Source organism: Lutra lutra, chromosome 10 (genome assembly GCF_902655055.1).
Source record: "Lutra lutra chromosome 10, mLutLut1.2, whole genome shotgun sequence".
NCBI classification, from domain to species: domain Eukaryota; kingdom Metazoa; phylum Chordata; class Mammalia; order Carnivora; family Mustelidae; genus Lutra; species Lutra lutra.
Window position 1 is genome coordinate 41,567,456 of NC_062287.1, and position 19,916 is coordinate 41,587,371.

General features: G+C 36.8%; 1 protein-coding gene across 2 annotated transcripts in view; it reads right to left on the bottom strand.

Moving 5' to 3' along the window:
• Positions 1 to 5,710: 5,710 nt before the first annotated feature.
• NAALAD2 (N-acetylated alpha-linked acidic dipeptidase 2) overlaps positions 5,711 to 19,916 on the bottom strand; it is a 56,816-nt gene continuing 42,610 nt past the window's right edge. For both annotated transcript variants that reach the window (XM_047691695.1, XM_047691697.1), the window contains 4 exons: positions 18,315 to 18,579; positions 15,752 to 15,833; positions 14,699 to 14,791; positions 5,711 to 6,098 (listed from right to left, as the gene is read on the bottom strand). In XM_047691695.1, the coding sequence (XP_047547651.1) occupies positions 5,909 to 6,098; positions 14,699 to 14,791; positions 15,752 to 15,833; positions 18,315 to 18,579 (630 nt within the window). In that variant the 3' untranslated portion in view covers positions 5,711 to 5,908. The remainder of the gene's footprint in view (positions 6,099 to 14,698; positions 14,792 to 15,751; positions 15,834 to 18,314; positions 18,580 to 19,916) is intronic.

Consider the following 19,916-nt stretch of genomic DNA (forward strand, 5'->3'; position numbering starts at 1 on the left):
GGCCCGTCTTCCAAAGGGAGATCTCTTGCATACACGGTTGATTTACTTTTTATATATTACGCTTTGCCAGATAACCTTGAGACTAGCTGAGTTTTAGCTTTCTTTCTTTCTTTTTTTTTTTTTTTTTTTTTTTTTTTTTTTTAAAGATTTATTTATTTATTTATTTATTTGACAGAGAGATCACAAGCAGGCAGAGAGGCAGGCAGAGAGAGAGAGGAGGAAGCAGGCTCCCCGCTGAACAGAGAGCCCGATGTGGGGCTCGATCCCAGGACTCTGAGATCATGACCTGAGCCGAAGGCAGCGGCTTAACCCACTGAGCCACCCAGGCGCCCCGAGTTTTAGCTTTCTTAATAGTTATTCTCCAATAAGCTCTGAGTTTGATAGGTATGAGATTTATAAGTTTTATTAACATTTTTAATAAGATCTAAAAGTCTATAAGCATCTTCAGCATTGTAGCCATCCCTTTGCTTAATTACTTCATTTAACAAAAACACTTTTTAGTGACTTCTTCATGCTGGTGGTAATTGACCACACAGGTTTGCTTCCAAGGAAAGTTAAAGTGTACAATATGTGAATTTGATACACTTATATATTGTCATATGGTTACCATTGGAGTAATGATTAGCACCTCTAAATTACATTACGAATTATTTGATAATTATTTTTGGAAGTTGGAATAATTAAGTTCAAATCTCTTAGTAAGTTTGAATTTAATAACAATTTGTTGTTTTTATTCATTGTATGGTCAGTATATTTCTAAGGCATATTAACTGTGTATTACAAATTTGTACCCTTAAACTACATCTGTTCTTGATCCCATAACCTCTGTCCCCTGCTAACCACCATTTTATTTTCTGTTTCTACAACTTTGGCCTTTCTAAATTCCAGATAAGTCACAGCATATTGCACTTGTCTTTCTCTGTCTGACTTATGTCACTTAGTATAATGTGCCAAATCCTCCATCCATGTTGTCACAAATGACAGGATATCCTTCTTTCTCACGAGTGAATGTGTGTGTGTATGTGTATACATATCACATCTTTTTAATCCATTCATCTGTCAGTGGACACAGGTTCTTTCCATATCTTGGCTGTTGTAAATAGTGCTGCAGTGAACATGGGTATGCATATGCCATTCTGAATTAGTGTTTTCATTTTCTTTGGATAAATACCCAGAAGTAGAATTACTAGATCATGTTACGGTTCTTTCTTTCTTTATTTTTTTTAAGGAACTTCCATACTATTATCTATAGTAGCTGTGCAAATTTATATTCCTTCCAGCAGTGCACAAGGGCTCCCTTTTCTCCGCATCCTTGCTACATGTTTGTCTTTTTGTTGATAGCCATTTGAAAAGATATAAGGTGATATCTTCTTGTGGTTTTTGTGTTAAAGCTTTTATTTATTTACTTGTCAGAGTGTGTTTGCACACAAGCCAGAGGAGTTGCAGGCAGAGGGAGAAGCAGGCTTCCGCTGACCAGGGAGTTCGATACGGGACTCAATACCAGGACCCCAATCCCAGGATCATGACCTGAGTCGAAGGCAGACGCTTAACTGACTGAGCCACCCAGGCATCCCTCCCTCTGGTTTTAATTTGCATTTTCCTGATGGTTATTGAAGTGGAACATCTTTTCATGTACCTGTTGACCATGTGGATGGAGGTCTTGAGAAGGTATCTGTTTAGTTCTTCCCAGTTTTTGGACTCTTGGGTGTTTTTGTGTCCAGTTATAGGAGTTCTTTATGTGTCTTGGATTTGAGCACTTTGTCAGATACATGATTAGCAAAAATTTTCTCCCATTCCATAGCTTGCTTTTTCATTTTGTTGCTTTTTTTTTTTTTTTTGCTTTCGTTGTGCTTTTGGGATCATATTTCAAACACTGCTATGACCATTGTTGAGCTGCTGCTTTATGTTTTCCTATAGTTTTGTAATATAAGGTCTTATGTATAAGTCTTTGATCCATTTCAGGTTGATTTTTGTGAGTGATAAGAGTCGTCTAATTTCATTGCTCTGTGTTTATCCAATTTTCCCAACACCCATCTTTTGAAGAATCATCCTTTCCCCATTGGGTGCTGTTTGCTCCCTTGTCAATTATTATTTGACTTCTGTACACAGGGGTTTAGTTTTGGGCTCTCAGTTCTGTTGGTGTATATGTCTGTTTTAGTGTTGGCACCATGCTGTTTTTATTGCTGTTGCTTTGTAGTATAGGTTGAAATCCGCAAATGGGGTACCTCCAGCATTGTTCTTTTCCCTCGAGAGTGCTTTGGCAATTTGGGGTTTCATACAAATTTTAAGATTGTTTTTTTATTTCTGTAAAGAATGCCATCGGTATTTTGATGGAGATTGCATTGAATCTAGATGGCTTTGGGTAGTACGGACTTTTTAATACTAATTCTTTGGATCCATTAACAAAGGATGTCTTTCCATTTGGTTGTGTCTTTTCATCTTTTTTTATATATTTTATTTATTTATTTGACAGAGAGATCACAAGTAGGCAGAGAGGCAGACAGAGAGAGAGAGAGAGGAGAAAGCAGGCCCCCTGCCAAGCAGAGAGCCCGATGCGGGACTCCATCCCAGGACCCTGAGATCACGACCTGAGCCGAAGGCAGAGGCCAGGCGCCCCGTGTCTTTTCATTTTTTAGCTAAGTCTTAGTTTTCATTGTATATCTTTCATTTCCTTGGTGAAATTTATTCCTAAATAGATCATTTGTGATGCTGTGAATGGGATAATTTTCTTCTCAGGTATTTCATCCTTAGTGTATAGGAAGGTAACTTATTTCTGTACATTGATCATGTGTCATTCAACTTTACTGAAATATTAGTTCCAGCAGTGTTTTGGTTGTCTTTAGGATTTTGCATAAACAAAGTCATATAACTGCAAATGGGACACTTTGACTTCTTTCTTCCTGATTTGGATGTGAGGGAAAGCTTTCAGTTCTTCTCAGCTGAGTATCATGTTAGCTGGGGGTTTGTCACACATCGCCTTTATTACCTTGGGGTATATTACTTCTCTACTCAGTCTACCCAAAGTTATCATGAAAGGGTTTTGCATTCTGTCAAATGCATAGATGATCATGATGTTTCTTTCACTACATTAATGTGATTTCATTTCATTAATGTGATGAAAAATCATGTATTGATTTGTGTATGTTGAACCATCCTTGCAACCCAGGGAAAAATCCCATCTAGCCCTGGTATATAATTTATGTGTTCTTGAATTTGGTTTGCTAATACTTTGTTGAGAATTTTTATGTCTATGTTTATCAGGAATAGGGGTTTATAGTTCCTTTTTTTGTGGTTTTGTTTTTAGGGAGAGAGCACGCACGCCAATGAATAGTGAGCGGACTAGGAAGGAGAGGGAGAGAATCTTAAGCAGGCTCTGTGCCCAGTGTCTGCATGGGGCTCAGTCTCATAGCCCTGAGATCATGACCTGAGCTGAAATCAAGAGTTGGATGTTTAACTGATTGAGCCACCCAGACACCCCTTTTTTGTTGCATTCTTATCTGGCTTTGGTGCCAGGATAATGTTGGCCTATTAAGCTGAGTTTGGAAGTATTCCCTATACCTCATATTTTTGGAAGAGTTTGAGAAAGACTGGTATTAATTCTTTGAGTGTTTATTGGAACTTGACGATGAAGCCCTCTGGTCCTGGGTTATTTTTTGTACTGGGAGGTTTTAAATTACTGATTCAGTCTCTTGCTCATTATGGTCTTTTCACATTTTTTTGTGTGTGTGTTTGATTTGGTCTTGATGGGTTGTTTCTAGAAATTTGTCCGTTTCTTCTACGTTATCTAATTTTGGGTATAGAGTTATTCAGTAGTCTCTTATGATCCTGTGTATTTTGTACTACCACTTGTATGGTCTTTTTCATTTATAATTTTATGTCTTTGTCTAAGTCTGGCTAATAAAATTTTGTCAGTTTTATCTCTTTGATGAACCAGCATTTCGTTTCATGGGCAGATTTTTTCTGAAATAGGGTTTTTATTTTTTCTGCTTTGATTTTCTTTCCTTCCTTCTGCTTCCTGTAAACTTGTTCTTTTTATATTTCCTAGAGGTGTACAGTTAGGTTGAGAACTTTGTAATTTCTCAAGATAACGCATTTCATGCTATAAACTTGACTCTTGACTACTTTGCTTTTACCCATAAGATTTGATGTGTCATATTCCCTTTTTCATTTGTTTCAATTTCCCATTTTTATTTTTTGACTTACTGTTTAGAAGTGTTATTTAGTTCCCATGTACTAGATTTTTCTAGCTTTCTCTTGCTGATGTCTAATTTATACGATTGTGATCAGAAAAGAGAGTTGGTATGCTTTGTCTTAGTTTGCTGAAATTTGTTTTGTGCCCTGTCCTAGGATCTGCCCTGGAAAATGCTCATATGCCCTTGAGAAAAGTGTGTATTATACTGTTCTTGGATGGAATAGTACTATATAAATGACTGCTAAATCATTTTGTTTTGGAAGATGTTCTGGTTCAATTCCAATATTTCCTTTTTGATTTTCTGACTGCATGATTAATTTATCGAGTAGTATTAAAGTTCCCTATTAATGTATTGCTCATTTCTCCATTTAAATCTGGTGAAATTTTTTTAATCGTGGTGCTCTGGTGCTGCATGTGTGTATATTTTTGAACATTCTCTTTTCTTGACGTCTTTGTTACTTTATCATTATGTAATGACTTCTTTATCACACTTGCTAGTGTTTTTGGCTTGACGTGTATTTTTTTCTGGCATAAGTATGGCTACACCCACTTTTTTTGGTATCCACCTGCATGGTATATCCTCTTCTATTTCTATACTTGAGTATAGTATGTCTTGAAAGCTGAAGTGAATTTCCTGTAGAGTGGAGTTGGGTCTTTTTTTTTTTTTCTTTTTCATCAGTCACTCTGCCCTTTGGTGGAATCAATCCATTCATAATTACTTATACTACCACCTTATTGTTTGCCTTCTAGTCTTGTATCTCCTGCGTTTCCTTACCCTATTTTCTACCTTTGTAAAGTGGATTTCCATGGTGATTTGTTCAGTCTCCCCTTTTTTTAGGTTTCATCACTAGATTTTTGCTTTGTGGTTACCAGGTGGTTTACATAAACCATCTCATAGGTAAAGTACTCTTAGGGGAAGAGGTTTTTAAGAAATAGTTCAGGCATGTTCTATAACATCCTTGATTAATTACACTGTTCTACCACATAATCACTTGTTCTTTTCCTAAAGATGCTGAAAACAAAATAACTTTTGAAACAATAACTTGCAAAGGTTACTGTAGTTGACCCTTGAACAATGTGAGGGTTACAGGTGCCAGTCCACCGTGCAGTCAAAAATCTGCATAACTTTACTCCCTAAAAATTTAACAGCTAATAGTCTACTATTGAGGAGAAGCCTTACTGATAACAGATTGATTAACCCCTATTTTGTGTATTATATGCTGTATTCTTACAATTAAAAATAAAGAAAAATGTAATCAAGAGAAAATGCATATACAGTACTGTATTTATGAGAAGAAAATCCACGTAGAAGCGGATGTGTGCGGTTCAGACCCATGTTCAAGAGTCAACTGTATGTTTAACTTTGTAAAGTTAATGAACTCTTTTTCAAAGTGGTTGTACCATTTTACATTTCTACCAGCAATGTGCCAAAGTCCCAAGTTCCTTGACATTTAAGGGAATCTTCAGTTACTTTGTTTTTCTGCCCCACAACTGGGGTGTTTTTGTTTTATTAACACTTTGGTGATAAAGTTATGAATTGTTAAAAGAGCCAAAAAACGTCTTTACAGATGGAAAGGATGGAAGTCTAAAGTCAAAACATGACATGAAAAGCAAGATTATAGAATACTCTGGCATCATGAATTATCAAAAAACAAGAGTTTTACCCTCAGACTTTCAGTAACACTTTAAATGGCTAGCCACTTGGCTGGGACCTCACTATAACACTTCTGTCAGAGTCCCTGCTGCTGCTTGAATTGTAAAGGCTGCAATAGAAATGTGTTTCTTTACTTCTGTCCAGGCTGAATGAGGGTCTTCTTTATTTTCAATATCAAACATAGCATCATAGATCCCAGGAAATGATTCTCCAGCATATTTGTTGTGGCTACTTGGAGCAAAGATGATGTGCCTAATAGAAGAAAACAGATGGTAGGCTGAGCTAGAGTATACATACATTACACTTTATATGCTTTTTTATTCATTCCCTTTTATCAGACCACATCTTAAGAATACTGTGTGTCTCCTCCTGGCATCCACTTTTTTTAATTCCAAAATGAAGACCTATAAGTGATTTACGATACTTATGTGACAGTATAACTTTAAGCAAAGAAATCTGACTATGCATTCACTGCATTTGTCCGTTACTGGAGAATTAGAAAGGCAGAGTATAGCAAAAAATGTATATAGATAGATACAAGGTTTGTACAAACCTGGTTTGAATCCTTGAACTGACATCTAATAGTCCTGTGGCTTTTCACCTTGGTTAAGTTCTTAGATGTTCTGTTCTTTTTGATGCAGCTATAAATGGAATTATCTTTTTGTTCCTCTTCTTGATAGGCCATTATTAGTGAATAGAAATAAAATCAGTTTCTGTATATTGATTTTGTATCTTCACCTTACACTGAATTTAATTTGTTCATTCTAACAGTTTTTTGGTGAATTCCTTAGGTTTGTCTCTACATAATGTCACCTGCAAATAACAATGGTTTTACTTCTTCCAATATGGATGGTTTTTTTCTTGCCTAATTGCTCTGGCTAGGACTACCCATACTGTGTTGAAAAGAAGGGGCAAGAAGAAGCATCTTGGTCTTGTTCCTGATCTTAGAGGAAAAGCTTTCAGCCTTTTACCATTAAATACGATATTAACTGTAGGTTTGTCTTATGTGCCCTTTATTATATTGAGTTACATTTCTTCTACATAATTTTGTTGAGTTTTAATAAAGTGTATGTTGAATTGTGTCAAACGTTTTTTCTGCATCTGTTAAAGACTTTTTTGTCCTTCATCTTAATGTAGTATAGAACATTTATTTGTGGCTATTGAACAGTCTTTGTATAAACCGTCTTTGAATAAATCCCATTTGTGGTACGTGATCTTTTTAATATATTGTTGAATTCAGTTTGCTAAGTTTTATAGAGGATTTTTTTTTTTAAAGATTTCATTTATTCATTTGACAGAGATCACAAGTAGGCAGAGAGGCAGGCAGACAGAGAGAGAGGAGGAAGCAGGCTCCCCAACAAGCAGAGAGCCCGATGTAGGGCTCGATCCCAAGACCCCAGGATCATGACCCAAGCTGAAGGCAGAGGCTTTAACCACTGAGCCACCCAGGCGCCCTAGAGGATTTTTTTTTATGTTCATCATATTGGGTGGTAATTTTCTTTTGCATCCTTATTTGATTTTCCTATGAGGGTAATGCTAGCCTTTTAAAATGAGTTTGGAAGTGTTCCCTCTTTTTTTTTTTTTTTGGAAGAATTTGAAAAGAATTGGTACTGATTATTTTTTCAGTGTTTTGTAGAATTTCATCAGTGAAGCCACCTGGTCCTGAACTTTTGTTTGTTGAGAGGTTTATGATTACTAATTCAATTTCCTCACTAATAACTGGTCTATTCACATTTTCTATTTGATTAATAAGTTCTGGAAGGCTATATGTTTCTAGAAGTTTGTCCATATCTATCACATTATCCAATTTGCAGACAGATGATTGTTGATAGTAGTCTCTTATTTATTCCCATAGTATTAGTTACAGTGTCTCCTCTCTTTATTTGAGCCCATTCTCTTCTTGGTGAATCCAGTGAATGGTTTATAAATTTCATCTTTTCAGACAGTCAGCTTTTCGTCTTAGTGAACTTTTTTATTTGGCTTTTTGTTTCCTTGATTTTCTCTTTGTTATTTCTTCCTCCTACTGACTTTGGGCTTTGTTATTCTTCTACTTCCTTGAGATGTTAGGTTGATTAAGAGTTTTGCTTTTTTCTGAGGTATAGGGTATTCATTGCTGGTGAATGTCAATCTTAGAACTGCTTTTGTTGCATCCCATAAATTTTGCCATGTTGTACTTCCATTTTCATTTTTCTCAAGGTATCTTTTTTGTCTTTTGATTTCATTAACCTATTAACTGTTTGGTAAGTAGAATGTTAATTTCCACCTGTTTGTGAGTATTCCACTTTTCTTCTTGTAATTGATTTCTAGTTTCATACCTCTGTGGTCAAAAGAGATGCTGGATTCTTAATTAAGTCTTGTTTTTTTTTGCATAACATATGACCCACCCCAGAGAATATTCCACATGCACTTGCAAGAATGTGCGTTCTGCTTTTGGATGGAACGTTCTGTATATATCTTTTCATTTTATATGGTCTAATGCGTCATTTAAGGCTAATGTCTCCATAGTAATTATTTTGTTTGGAAGCTAGCCATTGATATGTGATATTAAAGTCTCCTCCTATTCCTCCTATTGTACTGCTGTTTCTCTTTTGGTCTCAATTTATGTGTTCAGGTGCTTTTATGATGGTTTATGATGATTTATTTATAAATGCATCCTCTTGTTTGACCCTTTTATTGTGTAATTTCCTTCTTTGTCTTTTATTACAGGCTTCATTTTAAAGTATTTTGTCTGATATTAGTATAGCTATCCCTGCTTTCTGTGGCTTCTACTTGCATTTGATAGCTTTGTGCTTTCATATTTAGTCTGTATGGGTCTTTACATTTGAAGTGCATCTCTTCTAGGCATGATATAGACAGGTCTTGTTTTGTTGTTGTTGTTGTTTACATTCAGCCACCCTGTCTTTTCATTGGAGCAGATTCCATTTATATTCCTGTCTGCTGCAGCTAGAACTTCCAAGACTATGTTGAATAAAAGTAGTAAGAGTAGGCATCCTTGTCTTGTTCCTAATGTTACAGGAAAAGCTTTCAGTATTTCACCATGAGTATTAGGGTAGAAGGGGGTAGGTCTTACATGGCCTAGCTCTAAACGCACTTACTGATAATTTTTTTTTTTTAAGATTTTATTTGACAGAGATCACAAGCAAGCAGAGAGACAGGCAGAGAGAGAGGAGGAAGCAGGCTCCCTGCCGAGCAGGGAGCCCGATGTGGGGCTTGATCCTAGGACCCTGGGATCATGACCTGAGCCGAAGGCAGAGGCTTTAATCCACTGAGCCACCCAAGTGCCCCCTGATAATTTTTTTTTTTTAAGATTTTATTTATTTGTCAGAGAGGGAGAGAGAGCGAGCACAGGCGGACAGAATGGCAGGCAGAGGCAGAGGGAGAAGCAGGCTCCCCGCCAAGCAAGGAGCCCGATGTGGGACTCGATCCCAGGACGCTGGGATCATGACCTGAGCCAAAGGCAGCCGCTTAACCAACTGAGCCACCCAGGCGTCCCACTGATAATTTTTATCATGAACAGATGTTGTATTTTGTCAAATGGTTTTTCTGCATCTATATTAATTTGGTCATAAGATTTTTACCTTTTATTTTGTTGATGTCATACACTACCATTGATTTGTGAATACTCAAAGAGTCGTATCCCTGAAATAAGTCAACTTGAGGATAGTGAATGATCTTTTTAATATATTAAATTCACTTTGCTGTTTTGTGGAAGATTTTTGCATCGCTCTTCTTCAGGGATACTGGCCTTAATTTTTGTAATTCTATTTTAATTGCTACAATCTTATAAAACTGTAATAGATGAAGAGTTGCTGTTTATGGATAAGCAAAAGTTGTTAACTTTAGATGGAATCTACACCTGGTGAAGATGCTGTGAAGGTAGAACAGTGGCTTCAACAGTGGCAGCAAAGGTTTTAGAGTATTACATAAAGCCTTGCTGCTGCTTTTTAATTAAGTTTGAGAGAATTGACTCCAATATTGAAATAACTTGTACTGTGGGTAAAAGTCTATCAAACAGCATCACATACTATGGAGAAATCTTATAAATAGAATAGTCAGTTGATGTGGCAGTCTTCATTGTTGTATTCTTTAAAGAAATTGCCACAGCCACTCTAATCACCAGCCATGAACATCAAGGCAAGACCCTCCACCAGCAAGATTGCAACTAGCTGAAAGCTCAAATGATGGTTAGCATTTGGGGCAATAAATTAAGGTATGTACTTTTTTTTTTTTAGTAATGCTTTGCACACTTAGTAGACTACAATATAGTATAAACATAGCTTTTGTATGCACTAGGAAATCAGGAATTTCATGTGACTTGCTTTATTGCAAATATCTGTGAGCTACCTTGCAGTATATCAGAGGTAAGCCTCTATGTAGCTTTTGGTTTGTGGCTATTGTGAGCCTTACATACAGTAATGTAACAATTTAAAGTGGACTTTCATGAATAGTACAATTTAACTTTGAAGGCATTCTAAAGCTCTCCCTTCTTACTCTTATATCAACCCTATCACCACGTTTTGTTTTCTATGTCACATTTTATTTCCTCTTAATTCTGTGCATCCCTTATTATTGCAGTTATGCTTACTTTTATAACTCTTATATTAACCTTCATACTATTTAATATATTACCTTTACTATAATCTGTATCAGTAAAATTTTCACTCTACTATTTTCTTGTTACTAATTAGTACCTTTTCTTTGCAAGCTTTTAAAGAACTTCCTTTACCATTTCATATGACTAGTGGTGATGAATCCCTTTAGCTTTAGTTAGTCTGGAACACTCTTTCTCCTTCAATCCTGAATGACAGTGCTACAGAATACAATATTCTTGGAAGTTTTTTGTTTTTAGTTTTAGTTTTTTCTTCAGCACTTTGACTATATCATGCCAGTCCTATCAGGCCTGCAAAGTTTCCTCTGAAAAATCTAAATATCTTATGGGGATTCTTTGTACATAACAAGTAATTCTCTTGGTGCTTTTAAAATTCCTTGTCCTTGACATTTTAATTATAATGTGTTTTAGTGTGGGTCTCTTTTGGTTCCCTGGATCTGGATGTTGGTTTCCTTCTCTAGGTTAGGGCAGGTTGTAGCCCCCTTCTCTCCCTACACTAGGAATGATGTTTTCTATATGTTCCTTAAGCTTTTGGTGTTTTGTTTTGTTTTGTTTTTTTCTCCCTTGCTCTGTTTGGGTGAAAGCCAGTGCCCCATCTCTGAGTTCAGTGATACTTTCTTCTGCTTCATCTCTTCTGCTGTAAACCCCTCTAAGTGTATCCCTCAGTTTTATGACTTCTCTTTGGTACTTTTCCTTTTCACCTTCTCACTGTGTTCATCCATTCTTCCACGTTTGGTTAGCATCTTTATGGCCATACTTTGAACTCTTTATCAGGTAGATTACTTATCTGTTTCATTAAGCTATTTTTCTGTGGTTTTATCTCTCATTGGTATATTCCTGTTGAATTTTTTTTTAAACTTTGTGTTAGTTTCTATGCCTTAGATCAAACAGTTACCTCTCCCAGTGTTGAAGTAGATGAACCTTTTCATCTAACCTTGCTCTGTCTCCATTTGTTTCTCAAATTTTGTGATTGTTCCAACAGCCTCTTTTTAATAACTCCTCTTGGTAGTTGAGGGTGTGCCAAGACTTGTCACTGTCCCCTTGATTATTTCAGGCCTTAAATTCATGGTGATTAAAAGCTGCTGCCTGAGGGTTTGGTTTCCACAGTATGCAAATATGTACCACCTTGTAGGACTGCAAGCAATCTGGGGTGGCCACCAGAGCCACATGATAGGGAGGTGTCCCTCAGACACAGTAGTAAAAACTGGGCTCCAACTGAGTACATAAGTTGCTTTCTGGAATATAGAAGCAAGCTGCAATGAGAAAGAGCACAAAGGTGGTACTGCCCCCACCTACATGGCCTGAGAGCATTGCTATAGGCTTCTAGAAGAGGGCCCGATGGAAGGCCTGCCCTGTAGCAGGCTGAAGCTCCAGGGTAAGTAAATATGCTTATGTTTCAGTCTGCTCTCTGGAACAGGAAGAGTGAACATGAAAAATAGCACCTGCCCTCCAATGTCCCTGGTAAGGTTTATAGTTAATGCTTAGACGTGTGTTCAAGTGGAAGCCTGCCCCTCAGGCTGTAGCCATGATGATAAACTTAGACCTCCGTCACTTGGAAGACTGAGCTGCTTGGGTCTGTTGCCTCTTGCTGTCTTAAGACCTCTTTCTCCATTGGTTTCAGTTTTATGGGACCTTGTGCTGGGCCCCAGAGCCAATGGACAGGTGTGCCCTGGCAGCAGTGGCAAAAATCGATGCCCAACAAAAGCATAACCTCCTTTTTGAGATACACCATCAAACTGGGGCAGGTCAGAGGGGGAGTGTAAACTCTTGCCATAGGTCCTAGATCTTTCTTCTTAGGCCAGACTTCCTGTACCAGCAAATAGTTGTTTTTCTTAGAAAAAACTCTTCCAAGAACAGTCTCTCAGTTGTTATAGTCTCATGGGACCCAGGAATGGGTTCCAGAGCCACACAATTAAAGGGCATCCGTGGCCAGCAGCTGTAAACACTAAGTACAAGACACAGGTAAAAAGCTGCCTTCCAGGAGATACTGGTGCTCTGGAGTTCAGTGGAACAACACAAAGATGGCACCCACCAGCCTCTTCCAGGTGATGCATTAAGACTACCAAATGAATCTTTCACATGAGGTCTGCTTTTCAGAGGGCTGCTTCTGTATTGGCCCTGTGGCAGGTGAGTCCATGCAAGCTCTTTTAAGAGCTGTTGGTCTGTTCACTGTAGCCCTTTGGGTAGTTGGTGCCCCGTAGCCAGATATTTTAGAGGCTAACCTCGGGTGCAAGTCTTAAAAGTTGGTGTACCCTGTTTGAGGTATGAACCCTTACTCCTCAAGGGAGAAATTCTGGATTTATAAATTCCCTCCTAATTGTGGGTTGCGTACCTGGAGATGGGTTTATGGCATGATTAGTTCTCGGACTCTCCTGCTACTCTCTTTGGTATGGCCTTTTTCTTGTTTGATATGAAGCAGTGGCTCAGCTAGTCTTCTGGTCTTTTTGAGAGGAAACTGTTACATATATAGTTACAGCTTCAGTGTGTCCCTGGGTTGAGGGGAGTTCAGGGTCTTCCTACATTGCCATCTGGTACTGCCCTCGCTTTAGAATATAGCCTTAATATTCAGTTAATAATTCCTATAAGTTTTTAAAATATAGTGCAGTCTTTTTGGAGGACCCTGTAGCAGTTACTTAGAATGTGTTTACTCTTTGACCCTGAAATCCTCATACTGATTATATAGATATAAAGACAAATGTTCCAAAGGGCACAAGAACATACTATGGCAGTACTTTTACTAAAAGTCAATGAGGGGAAAACAAATTAAAGAGTCAACAGAGACTTAAAAATTATACATACATGCCAGAAAAGAAATATACTATATAATACTATATATATATATATATACACACACACACACACACACACACACACACTATATACCAGAAAAGAGAGAGCTAAAACTGTATACACTGGAATGGAAAGTTCTCTAAGATAAATTGTTATGAAAAAAGAGCAAGATGCAAAATGTATGGTCACATTAATTTAGATACATGTGTATATATATATATATATATATTTATTCATCTGTATATAAAACAATTTTCTTTAAAGAGAATAGCAAATGCCTGGGTGTGGGTTACAGTAGGAAATGCTGAAGGACTATGGTCCCTTTTTCTCCTACAAGCTTCTATAGAGTCTGCATTCATTTTGAGAAAAAGGCGTTTTGCTTATGAATAATAGACTAATACAGGCAAGAGGGGGTTAACATGTAGATTTGCTTTCAGCTTTTTGACATGTACATACTTAACCAATGGCTGTTTTATTTGTATCAATAAAGAATTATTACTGTTTATTAAAATAGCTACTTACTGAGTACATTCCTCTCTGAGCTAAATCTGCCACATGCCTGAAATCTATGTCTATGGGATGGAAGCAGTTACACTCTCCTCTCCTTTTATAGCCAAGGAGCCTGAAATTTAGGTAAATCTTTTGCCCAGGTTGCTGAGTATGAGCCAGAGCTGGGCTCTGAAAGTGTGTGCTTAAAATTAAAGGTTAATACTAGTCAACTAATATTTATAAGAAAGCTAACATGCAGAACTATGTCTGGCACATGGTATCTGATGATAAGTCGCCTCACAAATTTTCACTGAGGACCTGCAGTTTAAGAGGTACCTAGAAAAATGAGACTGTCCAAACACACGGCCAAGACAGTGAAAGAAAGCATAGAGGTACAGATACAAAAAGAGGATATTGCTTCAGCAGAACATGGCAGTCATCTTCAAAGAACTATAATGTTCTATGGAAATAGACCTAGATTTATCCTATTTGATTTTGAAGAGCTGAACAAGGTCAGAGGGAGGAAAATTAGAAAAAGGTCTTTCTGAGGGAAACTAACATTAGACCTTTCTTAAAATGAGATGGCCTTCCTCATGAGGGTAGGAAGCTACCTATGGACTGGAAGATTCAGAGGCTAAATAGCTACTTACCTTAGATGCTATAGGAAAGATTAATGTAGAAGTTTGAATTACAGAAGCTCTAAGATTCTCTCTAAATTTTATAGCTTTTAGATTTTCTTAGAGTTATTTTTCATCTGCCATTTATCATTTACATCTGCAGCAAACCAATAAACATGAAGTTTTCTGATACTACAACTTATACTACTATACATAATCTTACCCATGTTCCTCATAGCATACATATTCGCCTTCCATTCATCTGACGGCAAGAGTTTAAAGCATGCTGGTTTTGGTCACAGAAAAGTAGCTAATGTCCTTTAGTGAAACACCTGTTGCTTCCTTACCTATAGAACCGCCTCCCTGGTAAACCAAGGGGATCGATGAATGCCCTCTCCAGGAGCATCAGTTGGTCGTTCATGATTCTCAGTGCAATGGGACTGGGAAAACAAGAAATAAGTAACTATAACCCTTACCATGGAACTGTATTTTAAAATAATACAGGAGAAGGCATGGAAAAATGAATTTCTAAAACCAATAGGCTTTTAAGAAAATGCAGATTAATGATAATGCCTCATATGTAAACCATAGATGACAACAGAGGCATCTTTCTAATATTCACAGTAAGAAAGACCTATTGGTAGTGGTTCATTTGTTTTTCAAGATCACGGAAAGAATAGAAAGACATTTTTAATTCTTTTTAGGAGGAGAGCCCAGCCTCCTGCAGAGGCAGGTTGGGTGTGCTATTAATATTAAGTTCTTGATAAGCCATTTAGTGCCGCTGAATAAACGCTGAACAACAACAAATGAAGGGAAGTTGCTTCATTCTACAAGAAGGATGGGAAGTATTGCATGCCAGGACTCCCCTTTCACACTTGGAATCTGCCAGCTCTCTTGCTGGGGTGCTACATAAGTTCTCTGGGCTTTCCTACAATCCAAGGGGTTTTTCATTATATTTCAAGCAAGTGATTAAGTGAAATGCAACAATTGTATCAATAAAAACATTTCTGCATTAGGACAGGGAAGTATTGGGATCATAGTGAAATTCATACTACAAATGCACTTAAGCCTGTGGAACTGTGAATTCCCAGCTCTCCTCCTTAGCCCTTGTCGTGGGGATGAGTTTTTGTCTACTATTAGAGTAAGGCTTCTCAAACTTTTATTCTCAAATGAATAAAAACCATTCTGGAGCGTCTTATTAAAGTATGGAATTCGAATTGAGTGGGTCTTGGAAGGCATTTGATACTCTCATTCTAATAAGCTCCTAGGTAATGCTGATGCTGCTGATTCACAGACCTCAAGAGCAGTGAGGTAGAGCCGAGTGTAAGTAGTGTACATGACTCATTCTAGTAACCAGATCAGTTTTCAGAATGATGGGGAGCTTGACATTTGAAACTTACTTATTAAGATTAACTTGTGTAAGTCTTCTATGAAAATCCGAAGCAGCATCTGAGAAGTTCTTCACAGCAGAAAATAAAGAATCTTTTAAAAATACAGAAGTGGAAGGTCAGTTAGTAAGTGCTGCTTATGTCTCATGTTCACTTTCCTGCTGTCCCCATTCCAGGCTGATACGAGTGAATAGATAGGCAAACAGTGTTGCGCCTTCCTGCAGATCCGTGGAAATTATCAGAAAATATAACAAAGAAACAGTGTATATATATTTTATATAAAAGTATATAAAAATTATATACATATATAAAATAGAAAATGACTAAAGTGTTTCTTCAGGAAATAACTTCCAGGAGTCTAGGACATAAATAATTCTTTTAACTCCTAATTTACCAGAAATGCATCATTCATGTATGTACTCATTCAGTACATACTATTGGTACATCTGTATGCTAGATACTAGATACAGCTATAGATGAGTTAGGTTTTTCCAATATTATAGACTAAAACAGTGTTAATCCCTCTTTGTAAGGAGTGCATTTAAGATCTTGTTTAAAGTCTGCCTGTGACAAGCTGACGTATGTGGACACAGAAATAGGGTCAGGTTTTTTTTTCTGGTCAGGCTTTTCTCTAGTTTACAAAGATTCTAAGTAAAGTGAGAAGGTTCTCAGTGTACTTTTTATTACAATTACCTTATTTATCATTTTGCATCTTTTCTAAACTGAACATAAATTATTGCTATCCTCCTTTCATTAATCTCTGAAGCAGGGGAGACAATATTCATTTTACAGATAGAGTACTTACTGTTCAGGACACAAGCTATTAGGTCTTCAATATAAAGAATAAGAATCTTTCTTTGTCCTAGATTTCCTTTAAGCTCTAATTAGTATAGTTGTTTCTAAAACCATGTACCAAATAATAATAGGTACTATGGAAGCTACAGAAAAGTATTGAGGAAGGAATTTTAAATTTCCAGTGAACCACACTAGTCCATATGGATAAGAAATAAATTGTGTCCCTGGTATTTAATAATAGGGGTGAGTGATAACTTTGGCATAAACAATTTCGGGAGACTGGTAGGAAGACAGTGTGCTGGAATGGTAGAAGGAAGTAAGGAACTGGAGACCAGGAGTGCAGATTATATATCCATCCCATCCATCATTCCTTCATTAAAACATTTTTTGAGTGCCTGTTTTTGCCTGGTACTAAATGGTGAATTTTGATTGGGAAAGGAATAGGGCATATTAGGTAGGAGATTATCAGTGTTTAATCTGGATGGAGTGTCACCAATGAGTTGGAGAGTTTGACAATATGGGAGGCAAGGGGAAGGCTGGGTATTAAGAGATAGATGAGGTTACTTTACCTGTGTAAAGAGAGTCTTTCCATTTTAACTGGGTGCCCTCTCGGTTGGATACCGACTTCAACTGATAAAAAGTAATTCACTAAAAGAAAAATCAGGGCATCTAGGACAAGAACTGGATGCTGGATAGCCAAAGAACTATGAATGTCCATCTTATGACTGCAGTTTCGTTTTTTTTACTTGCCCCTTCATTACAGAGGTTCTCCAATCACTGATATAAACACAATTTCCTAAATTTTCTTTGCATCATCTTTCTCTAGAACTTAGTACCTACTGCTCATCATAACTTTGAAGGTGACAAATTTGGATATAGTAATATTCAAAAGCCACTACTGACTACTCTGTACTTACTCTCTGTATACTCCTATAACAACTTGTCCCCGGCCTTCTGGTCTTCTTCACTTGAAATTCTGTGCTCTTTGAGGGCAATGATTATTTTTCACACATCCTTCTATCTCCCAGGAATTAACACAGAACTTACAGATGGTAGACACTAAATACAAATTTGATAATTTTGGTGTATACTAAGAACATGTACTCCCAGATTAAAATGGTTACAATAAAACCCTACTGGTAGATAACATTGTTTCTATATATTAACCAGGTCAGTCACCCACAGTTGTCTTGGAAACACGTTATATTCTTTACTGTTTCACTCCTAGGAAAATTGACACACACATAGGGGCCAAGTATCTTTCCCAGCATCATACAGTGATTAAATATTAAAGCCAGGATTTGAATTGCATAACTACTTCCAGACCCAGTTCATCCCTGCTTTGTAAGGGGTACATAGTATAAAATAGCAACCACAAAATGGCTACATAAATATGAAACAATGCTTAAAACCATGTAAAAGAAATCCTGCATGTAGATAAATAATATGCAATAATAATGATACTTAACATGTAGTGGAATAGGTTTTCTCATCTTTGTATTGTAGTATTGTTCTTTTAATGGTAAAAATATTTTTAAAGGCAGCAACATCGGGAAAATATTTATAAACCAATGTCTGTAGCATTAACTTAGCAATATGGATTCATCCTATAAGTATCAGATGAAATTACATTCTTTAAAAGTGCTTGGGTTTTTTTTCCAGAGGTAAGAATTAAGTGATGCAGGTATATATTCTAGAATCAAAGAGTGTACAGTGATGACAAGAGGAGACTGTCTTAAAGTTCTGACTTAAAGATTATAAAATACCCAGCCATTCTTACCAAATGATATTCCGTGGTCTCTCAGTTGTTGGTCATGTTTTTTAGATAAATTGTAGATACTTGATGCATACTTTTTCAAAGCTTTTGCATAGTCTTCAATATTGAAAGGAATGATTTCAGAGTCTGCAAGCTCATAAACCAGTGCTCCTCGTAACTGAGCCACAGAAAGCTGTTTTTTAAATGTGGGATCATAAAAATTCTCTACTAATTCAAACGTCTCATAAATCGTGTGGTATACCGGGTAGCTGCTGTATTTATCTGTTTTCTGGAAGGGGTGGGGAGGAAGGAGGAGGAAAAAACCAGGTACTAAATACAAACATTAAATATTCAAATTACAGGATTGATATAATAAAAATGATTGCAGGAAAAATACAATCATGTGGCACCCTGAGTTTTATCACAATGAAGCAGAATAAACTTAATATCTAACTAAAACACTATCACGTTTTACCAGTTTAAAATTTCACTGTTTTATAATTCATGTAATCTTCATTCAAAATACTTCCTGAAAATTGTCTTTATTGTATTTCTAATAACTGAAATTAAGGAGTACATACTCAAACTGTATATTAGCACAGTTTAAAATTATCAATTGATTGAAAATGAAAGGTTCTGGTTGGCTAAGATACATATGTTTAGGAATTTGATATTTAGGCACCTTGTCTCCTTTCCAAACTGTATAACTAAATGCTGTTTATCCTTTATTACATAATTATGGGCTACCAGGATAAATTATTACATAGTGGTATTTTAAGTAAATATTTTTTGACTTAGGGCTGCCTTTCCTAAATTTAGTTTTTGTCTATCTGCTACTTTGCTATAGTGTACATTTTTATTGCTTTTAGTATCACTACAAGGAATCCCCATGTCAGTCTCTAATACTCTGCTTTTAATCTACAGTGTCTTAAAAACTAGATAACTTTGTTCGGATTGATGCCAGAAGAGGTCATCAGTGAATAGTGAATAAGCCTTGAAAAATTTTAATGAGTATTAAACTTATGCATTTATTTTGGGTTATTTTGGAACTGTTTTTGCTTTCTTTTCTGTTCTCAGTCATCTTTTGGGTAGTCCAGTTTGCAAGGGGTATGTATTCTAGAAAAGCAAGATGTTGGTGTACTGCAGTTATTTCAAAATTACTAAAATCTGTGACTAATCTGAGTTTACTGTTGGAATTTTCACCTTGGATTATTACATATATTTTTTTTAAGATTTTATTTATTTATTTGATAAAGACAAGCAGGCAGAGAGAGGAGGAGGGGAAGCAAGGCTCCCTGCTGAGCAGAGAGCCCAATGCAGGGCTCAGTCCCAGGACCCTGGTATCATAACCTGAGCCAAAGGCAGAGGCTTTAACCCACTGAGCCACCCAGGTGCCCCAGTTTATTACATAATTTTTAACATAATCAAGCAGACATGGTATATATTGGCATATCCTACGACTTGCATATCATCAGTATGTTTGAGTGACAATGGTGTAAAGTAGTCAGTGCAGAACAGAAAAAAGATTCAACTGAAAAATGAGGAACTTGTTTTATTCCCTAGTCAGAAGCCCTGGGCTCAGATGACAGGCAGGAGTGGGTATGTGAAGAGGGGTTACTGACAATA